The sequence below is a fragment of the Solanum pennellii genome, chromosome 2 (genome assembly GCF_001406875.1).
Source record: "Solanum pennellii chromosome 2, SPENNV200".
NCBI lineage: Eukaryota > Viridiplantae > Streptophyta > Magnoliopsida > Solanales > Solanaceae > Solanum > Solanum pennellii.
This window is the reverse complement of record NC_028638.1, coordinates 43,412,174-43,426,350: the sequence shown is the minus strand read 5'-3', so window position 1 is coordinate 43,426,350 and position 14,177 is coordinate 43,412,174. Positions and strand designations below refer to the sequence as shown.

Genomic DNA, 14,177 nt, shown 5'->3' with positions numbered 1-14,177 from the left:
TCATGAGACATAAATGAATGATCTCATGGCCAAGGCAATTAAACTAAGCGACCAACAAAACACTATCACATAAAAAGCAAATGAATGATCTTAAACTCAGTCAAACCTATTTTCCCAACAAACAAAGTTAAACGGTACCGAATACAAAATTGTTAAAATTCAACATACAAAATGAGATTGGTATCTCTAAACAGTGAGAAACATGGCCCAACCTGTTAAATTCATCATAAGTTGAACCTAGACATTTTAAGCAGCTGTAGCTGACTGAGCAGCCATCCTCTTGCGAGCCTCTTCAATGATAGATAACTTGATACCTTTACCCTTAGGTAGAGACACCCATGGCTTACTACCCTTGCCAAGAGTGAACACATTTCCCAGACGAGTAGCAAACTCGTGCCCCAGGGAGTCCTGAATGTGAACTGTCTCAAAGCTACCCTTGTGCTTCTCCCTATTCTTAAGAATTCCAACACGTCCCCTGTTTCTACCACCAGTAACCATGACCACATTTCCAACATCAAATTTGATGAAGTCAACAATCTTGTTGGAATCTAAGTCAAGCTTGATAGTGTCATTGGCCTTGATGAGGGGATCAGGATAGCGGATTGTTCTTCCATCATAAGTGTTGAGATATGGGATCCCCTTCTGTCCAAACTGCACTGATCGAACCTTACAAAGTTTGAACTGCAAAGAGCAGAAAACAAGGTCACTACTTTAACAGCACAGCATCCAAAGCAAACCGGAATAAAGAAGCAGGAAATAGATTCAAACCTTGGCTTCCTCATCTCTGAGTGAGTGGAGACGGAACCGACCCTTAGTGTCATAAAGAAGTCGGAAGCTCTCATTCGTCTTTGGAATAGTAACAACATCTACACAAACAAAATAACAGCATTACCAATTTGTCAAGGAATTCAACAAACATAGCAACAAGAAAAAAAGAAGAAAAAAGGACACGAGACAATGATTTTTGACTAAAAAACTTGTAGACAATCTGATCAACAATTGTCCTCGGAACTGTGAAACCATGTGTATAGATGAATCACAGAGATAACAAACCTATGCAGCACAGAAATAAGGAGAATACACCTCTAAAGTTTATCAAATGAAAGAACAATCTAATGGAGGTGTTCTTACCCATGAAACCAGCAGGGTAAGTCTTATCTGTCCTAACTTTCCCATCAACCATAACTTGGCGTTGCATCAAGATAGAAATGACCTCACGGTACGTCAACGCATATTTCAACCTGTTCCTCAGGATAATAACCAATGGCAAACATTCCCTTGATTTATGTGGACCAGAAGAAGGCTTGGGAGCCTGCAGTAGAAACCAAGGAGAAGAGTAAAGTCAAGGAGGAGGAAACTAAGTAGTACTATCAAAAAAAAGACTTAAGGGAAAGACATGTCACTTACAAAAGCACCTCCAAGTTTATCAAGCATCCAATGCTTAGGCGCATTGAGCCTCTTCAAATGTTTCTTCAACCCTCTTGCCTATATATGGACAAGAAGTTACACAATTCACTTTAGTATGATGTTTCCAAAGCCTAAATGCAAAAATATTACCACTTATATAAATGAAAGCTGAAAGAACAAAAGTCGCTTTACCAAAAAGAAAAAGGGGAGCTATTCCACAGCTTTTTATTATAGTCTATCCATGTTAAACAACGCTAGAAGCATATTCTTTCACAAGCGTAAAGAACAATTTTTCAATACGTCAACAACTTGAACAATATTACACAATTTCACTGTCCAAATCTTAAGCTATCATTAAATGAACAGTTAGGTATCCGTCTCAACTCACCAACTCACCTTGTGTAGCGACCAATTTCGTCCGATTTATTTAATTTCTCACTATGTCTTTACTAATTATTTAGTAATATTATTTTGTACTAAAATCAACTTATTAAAGTAGCTCTAACTGTAGAACCATAAAATCTTTCCAAATGTTGAATTCATTAAAACAGTATGATACAGTACAACATAGAGTGCAATAGCAATCAAAATGACAGCAAAATACAACTAAAAAAGCTGTATACACTAATATCTAATGGCGACAGTAACTAATGTAATTGATTATTTACACGTACGAGCCCTAAAATTAACCAGCACCACTTGAGATCAACACATACATTTGAGCGCATAAATCGAAAGGAACAGCCAAGAATATAATATTAGATGAATTACACATATAGCAAGCAATTAGCAAAGGTATAACTGATACAGTACAGTGTAGACCTGGAACAAAAGCCATGAAAACTAAAATACAACTGATCTATCAGGCAACAAATAACAAGCTAAACAAAATTGACGAGATGAATTAACTGAGATAGAAAACTAACCATTTTGGCAGTTTTCCGACTGATTAGCTGCGGCGAGTGACGGCTACCGGCGAGAGGTGTGTGTCTTGAACCCTAACGAGATAAAGATACAATCTGTTAAATACTATAGTACATTATCATGCGCCCAATTTGTTTTGGGCCTATAGAATATGGGCCTTATTTATCAAACAATTATGCGACCCAACAAACATAGCCTCTAAAGAAGTTTGAATTTTGTAGCAAATACACCTACTAAGATGTATCTCCTTATTTCTAGCTTGAAAACCAAAAGTCTAACATTCTATTTTGTTATGCAGGCAATAATTAGTATTGTGATTGAATTGATGTGAGAATTTACGATGCATATTCCGTATACTGTTTTAGATTCTATTTGCTCTTTCGTTAAACACTATGTTTATTTCTACTAAGTCGTACCTGGTTGTGTAATTTTATGTCTACTAAGTGATGATTTGTGCCTAATATGACTAACTACATGCTCAGCATTTTTGTTGTACTAACTATTTGTAAGACACCCACTTGATATTGAAGTTCTTTTGTATAAAATGGAAAATGAATTGAAATGTCAAACATATAAATATCATTGATTTTCAGAGATAATTTCTTTAAACTTTGTATTCACTTACCTATACATAAAATGGCTTTGGGCACTTACATTAGCAGAAATAAAATCACTATTTATGAACTAAATAGTTTTAGTTGATCATTTGCCTTGAAGAGTTGTCACTTGCATCTGACAATAATTTTTCCCCACGATAACTTTTATTTCATCGTTGGTGAGGATATGATTCTTATTTCTTACATTGTAATACAAAAGATGGACTATGTAAACCAATATCAAGTTCAATTAATCCTTCGTTGCACTCACTCAATTAAGTCATCAGCTGTATAATTTATGACTTAACTTCTCATTTTAACTCTAATGACACAACTCAAACAAAATTACATCAAAATCAGAAATTAACTGGAAAGAGATTCCGATAATATATCAAATTAGACAATTATGTTTGATTATACTATTTGCAGGACAAAAGAAACCACTTCATTTGAAGTTTATGAAAATGGAAGTAGGAATCAAGTTTAGTGCACTACACCAAATTTGGAATCCAACACCAGAATGGATTTGAAGAAACAACCAAAAACACATTTTGAAATAAGTGAATAAACAAATCGACAAGGATCATAAACTGTAACAATAAAATACTATCACATATAAGGCAACTGATTGATCTCAACTCAATCTTTCTTTTTTCCTGACAAAAAAAGGTATGTAAAATAGTACCAAGTACACAGATGTTGAAATGCAACACAAAAATAAGAATGGCATCCCTCTAAACAAAGAGAAAAATGACCAAATCTATTAAATTAATCTCAAGTTCAACCAATGATTATTAAGCAGTTGTAGCTGATTGAGCAGCCATCCTCTTGCGAGCCTCTTCAATGATAGATAACTTGATACCTTTACCCTTAGGTAGAGACACCCATGGCTTACTACCCTTGCCAAGAGTGAACACATTGCCCAGACGAGTAGCAAACTCGTGCCCCAGTGAGTCCTGGATGTGAACTGTCTCAAAGCTACCCTTGTGCTTCTCTCTATTCTTAAGTATTCCAACACGTCCCCTATTTCTACCACCAGTCACCATAACCACATTACCAACATCAAACTTGATGAAGTCAACAATCTTATTGGAATCTAAGTCCAGCTTGATGGTGTCATTGGCCTTGATGAGGGGATCAGGGTAGCGGATTGTTCTTCCATCATATGTGTTGAGATATGGGATACCCTTCTGTCCAAACTGGACTGATCGAACCTTGCAAAGTTTGAACTGCGAGCAGAAAACAAGGTCACTACTTAAGCAGCACAGCCAAAGCAAACCGGAACAAAGAAGAAGCAGGAAACAGGTTCAAACCTTGGCTTCCTCGTCTCTGAGTGAGTGGAGGCGGAACCGACCCTTAGTGTCATAAAGAAGTCGGAAGCTCTCATTCGTCTTTGGAATAGTAACAACATCTACACAAACAAAATAAAAGCATTACCAATTTGTCAAGGAACTCAACAAACATAGCAACAAGAAAAAAATAACAAAAAAGGACACTGAGACAAAATAATTTTTGATAAAAAAGCTTGAATACACTCTCATCAACAATGGTATTTGGATCTGTGAAAGCATGTGTATATAGATGCATCTGTAAGACCGCAAACCTAGACAGTACAGAAATAAGGAGAAAATAAATCTAAAGGTTTTGAAATGAAAGACACTCTAATGGAGGTGTTCTTACCCATGAAACCAGCAGGGTAAGTCTTATCTGTCCTAACTTTCCCATCAACCATAACTTGGCGTTGCATCAAGATAGAAATGACCTCACGGTATGTCAAAGCATATTTCAACCTGTTCCTGAGGATAATAACCAATGGCAAACATTCCCTTGATTTATGTGGACCAGAAGAAGGCTTGGGAGCCTGCAGTAGAGACCAAAGAGAGCAGTAAAGTCAAGAAGCAGGGAACTAAGAGTACTATTAAAAAAAGACCTTAGGGAAAGACATGTCACTTACAAAAGCACCTCCAAGTTTATCAAGCATCCAATGCTTAGGCGCATTGAGCCTCTTCAAATGTTTCTTCAACCCTCTTGCCTATATATGGACAAGAAGTTACATAATTCACTTTAGTATGATGTTTCCAAAAGCCTAAATGCAAAAATATTACCACTTATATAAATGAAAGCTGAAAGAACAAAAGTCAATTTACAAAATAAGAAGAAGGGGAGCTTTTCCACAGCTTTTTATCATAATCTATGCATGTCAAACAACGCTAGAAGCATGTTCTTTCACAAGCGTTATAAAAAAAAAATACGTCTAGTAAACAACTTGAACAATATTACACAATTTCACTGTCCAAATCTAAAGCTATCATTAAATGAACAGTTATGTATCGGTCTCACTTTGTTTAACGACCAATTTGGTCTGATTTATTTATTTTCTCACTATGTCTATACTAATTATTTAGTAATTTTATTTTGAACTAAAATTAACTTTTTAAAGTAGCTCAATCTGTAGAACCATAAAATCTTTCCAAATGTTGAATTCATTAAAACAGTATGATACAGGACACCACAGAGTGCAACAGCAATCAAAATGACAGCAAAATACAACTAAAAAAACTGTATACACTAATATCTAATGGCGACAGTAACTAATGTAATTGATTATTTACACATACAAGCCCTAAAATTAACCAGCAACACTTGAGATCAACACATACATTTCAGCGCATAAATCGAAAGGAATAGCCAAGAATATAATATTACATGAACTACACATATAGCAAGTAATTAGCAAAGGTATAACTGATACAGTACTGTCTAGACCTGGAACAAAAGCCATGAAGACTAAAATACAACTGATCTATCAGGCAACAAATAACAATCTAAACAAAATTAACGAGATGAATTAACAGAGAGAGAAAACTAACCATTTTGGCGGTTTTCCGACAGTTTAACTGCGGCGAGTGACGGCTACCGGCGAGAGGTGTGTCTCTTCAAACCCTAACGAGATGAAGATACAATCTCTTAAATACTATATTACATACCTCATGCGCCCAATTTGTTTTGGGCCTATAGCATATTGGGCCATTTAACCACCTTAGAATATGGGCCTTATTTATCGAACAATTATGCGACCCAACAAACATAGCCTCTATATTTATCTGAAATAACGATGTTTAAGCTATGAAATGGAAGTTTGAATTTGTTAGCACATACACCTACTAAGATGTATCTCCTTATATATCTAGCTCGAAGACCAAAATAACATTCTATTTTGTTATGCAGGTAATAATTTACTATTGTGATTGAATTGATGTGAGAATTTACAATGCATTTATTCGTATTCTGTTTTAGGTTCTATTTGCTCTTTCGTTAAATACCATGTTTATTTCTACTAAGTCGGACCTGGTTGTGCATTTTTATGTCAACTAAGTGATGATTTCTGCCTAATATACCTTACTAACCATTTGCAAAGCACCACTTGACATTGAAGTTATTTGTATAAAATGGGAAATGAATAGACATGTCAAACATATCATATCATCTTTAAACTCTGTATTCAAGTACATGTACATAAAATGGCTTGTTGGGCACTTACATTAGCAGAAATGAAATCACTATTTATGAACTAAATAGTTTAAGTTGATTGTTTGCCTTAAAGAGTTGTCACTAGAAGACTAATTGCATCTGGACAATAATTTGTCCCACCGATAACTTTCATTTCATAATGTCTGTGAAGATATGATTCTTATTTCTTACATTTTAATACAAAAGATGGACTAAAGTGAACCAATATCAAATGTTATTAATCCTTCATTGTTCTCACTTCTCACTCAGTTGAGTCATCTGCTTTAATCAATGACTGAACTTCTCATTTTTAACTCTAATGACACAACTCAAACAAAATTACATCAAAATCAGAAATCATCTGGAAAGAGATTCCGAAAATACATATAATTAGACAATCATGTTTGATTATACTATTTGGAGGACAAAAGAACCCACCATTTGAAGTTTATGAAAATGAAATTACGAATCAGGTTTAGTGAACTATACCAACTTTGGAATACAACAGCAGGTTGGATTCGAAGATATTACAACCAAAAACTCATTTTGAAATAAGTGAATAAACTCATCGACAAGGTCCTTAAACTCTTACAATGAAATACCATCACATAAAAGGCAACTGATTGGTCTAAACTCAGTCTTTGTTTCTTCCTGACAAAAAAAGGTATGTAAAACAATACCGAGTACACAGATCACCAAAAATAAGAGTGGCAACCCTCTAAACAAAGAGAAAAATGGCCCAACCTATTAAATTCATCTCAAGTTCAACAACCTATCATTTTTAAGCATTTGTAGCTGATTGAGCAGCCATCCTTTTGCGAGCCTCTTCAATGATAGATAACTTGATACCTTTACCCTTAGGTAGAGACACCCATGGCTTACTACCCTTGCCAAGAGTGAACACATTTCCCAAACGGGTAGCAAACTCATGCCCCAGGGAATCCTGAATGTGAACTGTCTCAAAGCTACCCTTGTGCTTCTCTCTATTCTTCAGAATTCCAACACGCCCCCTGTTTCTACCACCAGTCACCATAACCACATTACCAACATCAAATTTGATGAAGTCAACAATCTTATTGGAATCTAAGTCCAGCTTAATGGTGTCATTGGCCTTGATGAGGGGATCGGGGTAGCGGATTGTTCTTCCATCATACGTGTTGAGATATGGGATACCCTTCTGTCCAAACTGCACTGATCGAACCTTGCAAAGTTTGAACTGCAAAGAGCAGAAAACAAGGTCACTACTTTAACAGCACAGCACCCAAAGCAAACCGGAACAAAGAAGAAGCAGGAAACAGGTTCAAACCTTGGCTTCCTCATCTCTGAGTGAGTGGAGACGGAACCGACCCTTAGTGTCATAAAGAAGTCGGAAGCTCTCATTCGTCTTTGGAATAGTAACAACGTCTACACAGAGAAAATAACAGCATTACCAATTTGTCAAGGAATTCAACAAACATAGCAACAAGAAAAAAAGACACTGAAAAAATGATTTTTGATTAAAATAGCTTGAAGACACTCTCATCAACAATTGTCTTTGGAACTGTGAAAGCATGTGTATATAAATGAATCAGTAAGACTACAAACATAGGCAGTACAGAAATAAGGAAAAAAATAAATATAAAGGTTTTGAAATGAAAAACACTCTAATGGAGGTGTGCTTACCCATGAATCCAGCAGGGTAAGTCTTATCTGTTCTAACTTTCCCATCAACCATAACTTGGCGTTGCATCAAGATAGAAATGACCTCACGGTATGTCAAAGCATATTTCAACCTGTTCCTGAGGATAATAACCAATGGCAAACATTCCCTTGATTTATGTGGACCAGAAGAAGGCTTGGGAGCCTGCAGTAGAGACCAAAGAGAACAGTAAAGTCAAGAAGCAGGATACTAAGTAATAATATTCAAAAAAAGACTTGAGGAAAAGACATGCCACTTACAAAAGCACCTCCCAGTTTATCAAGCATCCAATGCTTAGGCGCATTGAGCCTCTTTAAATGTTTCTTCAACCCTCTTGCCTATATATAGACAAGAAATTCCAAAATGCACATTAGTATGATGTTTCCAAAGCCTAAATGCAAAATTTTTACCACTTAATATAAATGAAAGCTGAAAGAACAAAAGTCAATAGACCAAAAATAAAAAGGGGAGCTATTCCACAGGTTCTTTTAAAATCTATCCATGTCAAACAAAGTTAGAAGCATGTTCTTTCACAAAGGTACAGAACAAATTTTTCAATACATAGAGTAAATAACTTGAACTATACTACACAATTTCATTGTGCATATCTTAAGCTATCATTAAAATAACAGTTATGTATCGGTCTCACTTTGCGTAACGACCTTTTTGTCTGATTATTTATTTTCTCACTACGTCTTTACTAATTATTTAATAATCTTATTTTAGCTCTATCTGTAGAACCATATAATCTATCCAAATGTTGTATTCATTAAAACAATCAAATAGAATACAGTACAACACAGACTGCAACAGCAATCACAATGAAAGCAAAATACAATTACAATAAACTGTATACACTAATATCCAGTGGCGAGAGTAACTAAATGCAATTGATTATTTACACATACGATATTAACCAGCACCACTTGAGATCAACAGATACAATTGAGCGCATAAATCGAACGGAACAACCACGAATATAATATCAGATGTATTACACATATAGCAAACAATTAGCAAAGGTATAACTGATACATACAGTATAGACCTGGAAAAAAACGCCATGAAGACTAAAACACAACTGATCTATCAGGCAACAAATAACGATCTAAACAACATTGACGAGATGAATTAACAGAGAGAGAAAACTAACCATTTTGGCGGTTTTCCGACAGATTAGCTGCCGAGAGTGACGTCTACCGGCGAGTGGTGTGTGTCTTCAACCCTAATGAGATGAAGATACAATATGTTGTACTCTAGTACATATCTCATGCGCCCAATTTGTTTTGGGCCTAAAGCAAGTTGGGCCTTCTAATATGGGCCTTATTTATCGAACAAATTACACGGGCTGACTTTGTTTGTGCGACCAACAAACATAGCCTCTATATTTATCTAAAATGACGATATTTAAGCTATGAAATGGAAGTTTGAATTTGGTTGCAAATACACCTAGAAAGATGTATCTCCTTATTTCTAGCTTGAAATCAAAGTATAACATTTTATTTCGTAACGCAGGAAATAATTTACTGTGTGTCACTAACTAATACTTGTTTGTACCCTGTCAGTTAAGTGATATGCTGAATAATTTTTTTACTAAGGGCCCGTTTGGATGGCTTAATAAAAACAGCTTTAAAAAAGTACTTTTAAAAGTGCTGAAACTTATTTTTAAAATAAGCAGTTATGCGTTTGGATAAAAGTGCTGAAGTTGCTATGCCGAACGTGAAAAGGGAAAAATGGAAGAAAGAGATGTTAGGGTTATGTGGGTAATTTGGAGATTGTATAAAAATATTAAGGATAAAAAGATAAAAATGTGGTCAACTTAAAACAGTTTATAAGCTAAAAAAAAAAAACACCCCTATCCCAGCTTTTAACTTTTGGCTTAAAATAAGTTTTTTTTAACTTAAAATAAGTTATTTTGAGTATTGCCAAACAGCTAAATAAGTCAAAAACCAGCTTTTAAGTCAGTTTGACCAGCTTTTAAGCTGAACCAAACAGGCTCTAAGCTTATCATTTTAACTCTAATGAAATAACTCTTACAAATTAGACAGTGGTGTTTGATTATACTATTTGCAGGACAAAAGAGCTAACTTAATCGGGAAGTTAATGACAAAAAAAAAAAATTAGGAATCAGGTTAAGTGCAGTAAACCAACTTTGGAATCCAACTCCGGGTCAGTTTAAAAAATATTACAACCAAAAACTCATTTTGAAATAAGTTAATAAACTCATGGACAAGGTCCTTAAACTCAGTCGCAATAAAATACTATAACATAGAAGGCAACTGATTGATGGAAGTCTTTCTTTTTTCCTGACAAAAAAATGTATGTAAAACAGTACAGAGTACACAGATATTGAAATGGAACACACAAAAATAAGAATGGCATCCCTCTAAACAAAGTGAAATATGGCCCAACCTATTAAGCTCATCTCAAGTTCAACCTATGATTTTTAAGCAGTTGTAGCTGATTGAGCAGCCATCCTCTTGCGAGCCTCTTCAATGATAGATAACTTGATACCTTTACCCTTAGGTAGAGACACCCATGGCTTACTACCCTTGCCAAGAGTGAACACATTGCCTAGACGAGTAGCAAACTCGTGGCCCAGGGAGTCTTGAATGTGAACTGTCTCAAAGCTACCCTTGTGCTTCTCCCTATTCTTAAGAATTCCAACACGTCCCCTATTTCTACCCCCAGTAACCATGACCACATTTCCAACATCAAATTTGATGAAGTCAACAATCTTGTTGGAATCTAAGTCAAGCTTGATGGTGTCATTAGCCTTGATGAGGGGATCGGGGTAGCGGATTGTTCTTCCATCATAAGTGTTGAGATATGGGATCCCCTTCTGTCCAAACTGCACTGATCGAACCTTACAAAGTTTGAACTGCAAAGAGCAGAAAACAAGGTCACTACTTAATAGCACAGCATTCAAAGCAAACCGGAATAAAGAAGAAGCAGGAAACAGATTCAAACCTTGGCTTCCTCATCTCTGAGTGAGTGGAGACGGAACCGACCCTTAGTGTCATAAAGAAGTCGGAAACTCTCATTTGTCTTTGGAATAGTAACAACATCTACAAAAAGAAAATAACTGCATTACCAATTTGTCAAGGAATTTAACAAACACAGCAACAAGAAAAAAAGAAGAAAACAGGACACGAGACAAAATGATTTTTGATGAAAAAACTTGTAGACACTCTGATAAACAATTGTCTTCGGAATTGTGAAAGCATGTGTATATGATGAATCAGTAAGATAACAAACCCATGCAGTACAGAAATAAGGAGAATAAATATCTAAAGGTTATGAAATGAAAAAACAATCTAATGTAGGTGTTCTTACCCATGAAACCAGCAGGGTAAGTCTTGTCCGTCCTAACTTTCCCATCAACCATAACTTGGCGTTGCATCAAGATAGAAATGACCTCACGGTATGTCAAAGCATATTTCAACCTGTTCCTCAGGATAATAACCAATGGCAAACATTCCCTTGATTTATGTGGACCAGAAGAAGGCTTGGGAGCCTGCAGTAGAGACCAAGGAGAGCAGTAAAGTCAAGAAGCAGGGAACTACGAGTACTATTAAGAAAAAGACTTAAGGGAAAGACATGTCACTTACAAAAGCACCTCCAAGTTTATCAAGCATCCAATGCTTAGGCGCATTGAGCCTCTTCAAATGTTTCTTCAACCCTCTTGCCTATATATAGGAAGAAGTAACGTAATTCACTTTAGTATGATGTTTCCAAAGACGAAATCCTAAAATCTTACCACTTATATAAATGTAAGCTGAAAGAACAAAAGTAAAGGGATGCTATTCCACAGCTTTTTTAAGGTTTATCTATGTCAAACAAAGCTAAAAGCATGTTCTTTAACAAAGATAAAAGAAAATTTTTTCAATACATAGAATAAGCCACTTGAATTATACTACACAATTTCCTTGTCCAAATATTATGCTATCATTAGATCAACCGTTAGGTTTCGGTCTGTTTGTGTGAGTGACCAATTTGGTCTGATTAATTTATTTTCTGACTATGTGTTTGTACTAATTATTTAGAAATATTATTTTGTATTAAAACTAACTTTTCAAAGTAGGTTTATCTGTAGAATCATAAACTCTATCCAAATGTTCCATTCATTAAAACAATCAAGTAGGATACACTAAAACACAGAGTGCAACAGCAATCACAATGAAAGAAAAATACAATTTATTAAAAAACTGTATACACTAATATCCAGTGGGGATAGTAACTAATGCAATCGATTATTTCCACATACGAGCCCTAAAATTAATCAGGATCAACACATACATTTGAGCGCATAAATCGAAAAGGAACAACCAAGAATATAATCGTAGATGCATTACATAAATAGCAAACAATTAGCAAAGCTACAGCTGATACAGTACAGTCTAGACCTGGAACAAAAGCCATGAAAACTAAAAATACAACTGATCTATCCGGCAACAAACAATAACCTAAACAAAATTGACGAGATGAATTAACAGAGAGAGAAAACTAACCATTTTGGCGGTTTTCCGACAGATTAGTTGCCGCGAGTAATGGCTACCGGCGAGATGTGTGTGTCTTAAACCCTAACGAGACGAAGATACATTCTCTTAAATCTAGGGGAAATTAGTTTTGGGCCTAAAGCATGTCGGGCCTTATTTATCGAACGAATCAAACGGGCGGAGTAACTTCGTTTATGCGATCCAACAAACATACCCTCTATATTTATCTGAAATAACGATGTTTAAGCTATATAATGAGAGTTTGAATTTGGTAGCAAATACACCTAATAGGATGGATCTCTTTATTTCTAGCTTGAAAACCAAGTAAAACATTCTATTTTGTTATACAGGCAACAATTTATTATTGTATTGAAATTGACGTGAGAGTTCACAGTGGCATATTTCATATTTTGTTTTAGATTCTACTTGCTCTTTCATTAAACACTATGTTTATTACAACTTAGCCGTATCTAGATATGCATTTTACTGTCTACTAAGTGTTGATTTGTGCCTAATATAACTTACTACAATGTTCAGTATTTTTTTTGTACCAACTATTTGCAAAGCACCCACTTAATATTGAAGTTCTTTTGTAAAATGGAAAATGAAGAGACATGTCAAACATTTCATATCATCAATTCTCAGAAATAATTTCTTTAAACTTTGTATTCAATCTAATACCTGTACATAAATTGATTTGGGCACTTAAATTAGCAGAAACAAATCATTATTATGAACTACATGGTATTTAGATTTTTTGACTTAAATAGTTGTCTCTAGAACACTAACTGCATCATTTTGTTGGTGAGGATGTGGTATTCCCACTTTCCCTTCCCTTGTGTAATAAAAAGGATGGTTTATGTGAACCAATATCAAGTGTAATTAATACTTGATTGCACTCGCTCAGTTAAGTGAATGCTGAATAATTTATGACTAAATCTGATATTAACTTTAATGAAATAACTCTTACAAATTAACACAATTAAATCAAAATAAAAAATCATTAGAAAAGAGATCAACGAAAATCATCAAATTAGACAGTTGTGTTTGATTATACTATTTGCAGGACAAAAGAGCCAACTTAATTCGAAGTCCATGAAAATAAAATTACGAATCAGGTTAAGTGCACTGTACCAAATTTGGAATCCAACTCCACGTTGGATTAGAAAATATTACAACAAAAAAGTCATTTTGAAACAACTGAATAAACTCATAGACAAGGTCATTAAACTCTCTGGCAATAAAATACTATCACATAGAAGGCAACTGATTGATCAAAACTGTCTTTCTTTTTTCCTGACAAAAAAAAAAGGTATGTAAAGCAGTACCGAGTACACAGATGTCAAAATGCAACACAAAAATAAGAATGGCATCCCTCTAAACAAAGAGAAATATTGCCCAACCTATTAAATTCATCTCAAGTTCAACCTATGATTTTTAAGCAGTTGTAGCTGATTGAGCAGCCATCCTCTTGCGAGCCTCTTCAATGATAGATAACTTGATACCTTTACCCTTAGGTAGAGACACCCATGGCTTACTACCCTTGCCAAGAGTGAACACATT

At 35.1% G+C, this 14,177-nt stretch overlaps 2 protein-coding genes across 10 annotated transcripts in view; both read right to left on the bottom strand.

Annotated features, from left to right (window-relative positions):
* Positions 1 to 44: 44 nt before the first annotated feature.
* LOC107010301 (40S ribosomal protein S4-like) overlaps positions 45 to 14,177 on the bottom strand; it is a 17,132-nt gene continuing 2,999 nt past the window's right edge. Inside the window, exons 1-5 of one of the 9 annotated variants that reach the window (XM_015209570.2) lie at positions 2,334 to 2,470; positions 1,408 to 1,485; positions 1,132 to 1,312; positions 769 to 866; positions 45 to 681 (exon numbers count right to left, since the gene is read on the bottom strand). In XM_015209570.2, the coding sequence (XP_015065056.1) occupies positions 247 to 681; positions 769 to 866; positions 1,132 to 1,312; positions 1,408 to 1,485; positions 2,334 to 2,336 (795 nt within the window). In that variant the 5' untranslated portion in view covers positions 2,337 to 2,470 and the 3' untranslated portion in view covers positions 45 to 246. Of the gene's footprint in view, positions 682 to 768; positions 867 to 1,131; positions 1,313 to 1,407; positions 1,486 to 2,333; positions 2,471 to 3,513; positions 4,157 to 4,240; positions 4,339 to 4,607; positions 4,789 to 4,881; positions 4,960 to 5,797; positions 5,938 to 6,899; positions 7,654 to 7,743; positions 7,842 to 8,099; positions 8,281 to 8,375; positions 8,454 to 9,268; positions 9,332 to 13,733; positions 14,175 to 14,177 lie in introns of those variants that run through there. The other 8 variants (XM_015209578.2, XM_015209577.2, XM_015209573.2 and 5 more) reach the window with 8 other exon arrangements.
* Positions 10,334 to 12,779, bottom strand: LOC107010303 (40S ribosomal protein S4-like). Its single transcript, XM_015209579.2, has 5 exons — positions 12,627 to 12,779; positions 11,727 to 11,804; positions 11,452 to 11,632; positions 11,086 to 11,183; positions 10,334 to 10,996 (listed from the first exon to the last, which is right to left on the bottom strand). Exons 1-5 carry the CDS (start codon positions 12,627 to 12,629, stop codon positions 10,562 to 10,564), a joined length of 795 nt encoding a protein of 264 aa, XP_015065065.1. The 5' UTR covers positions 12,630 to 12,779; the 3' UTR covers positions 10,334 to 10,561.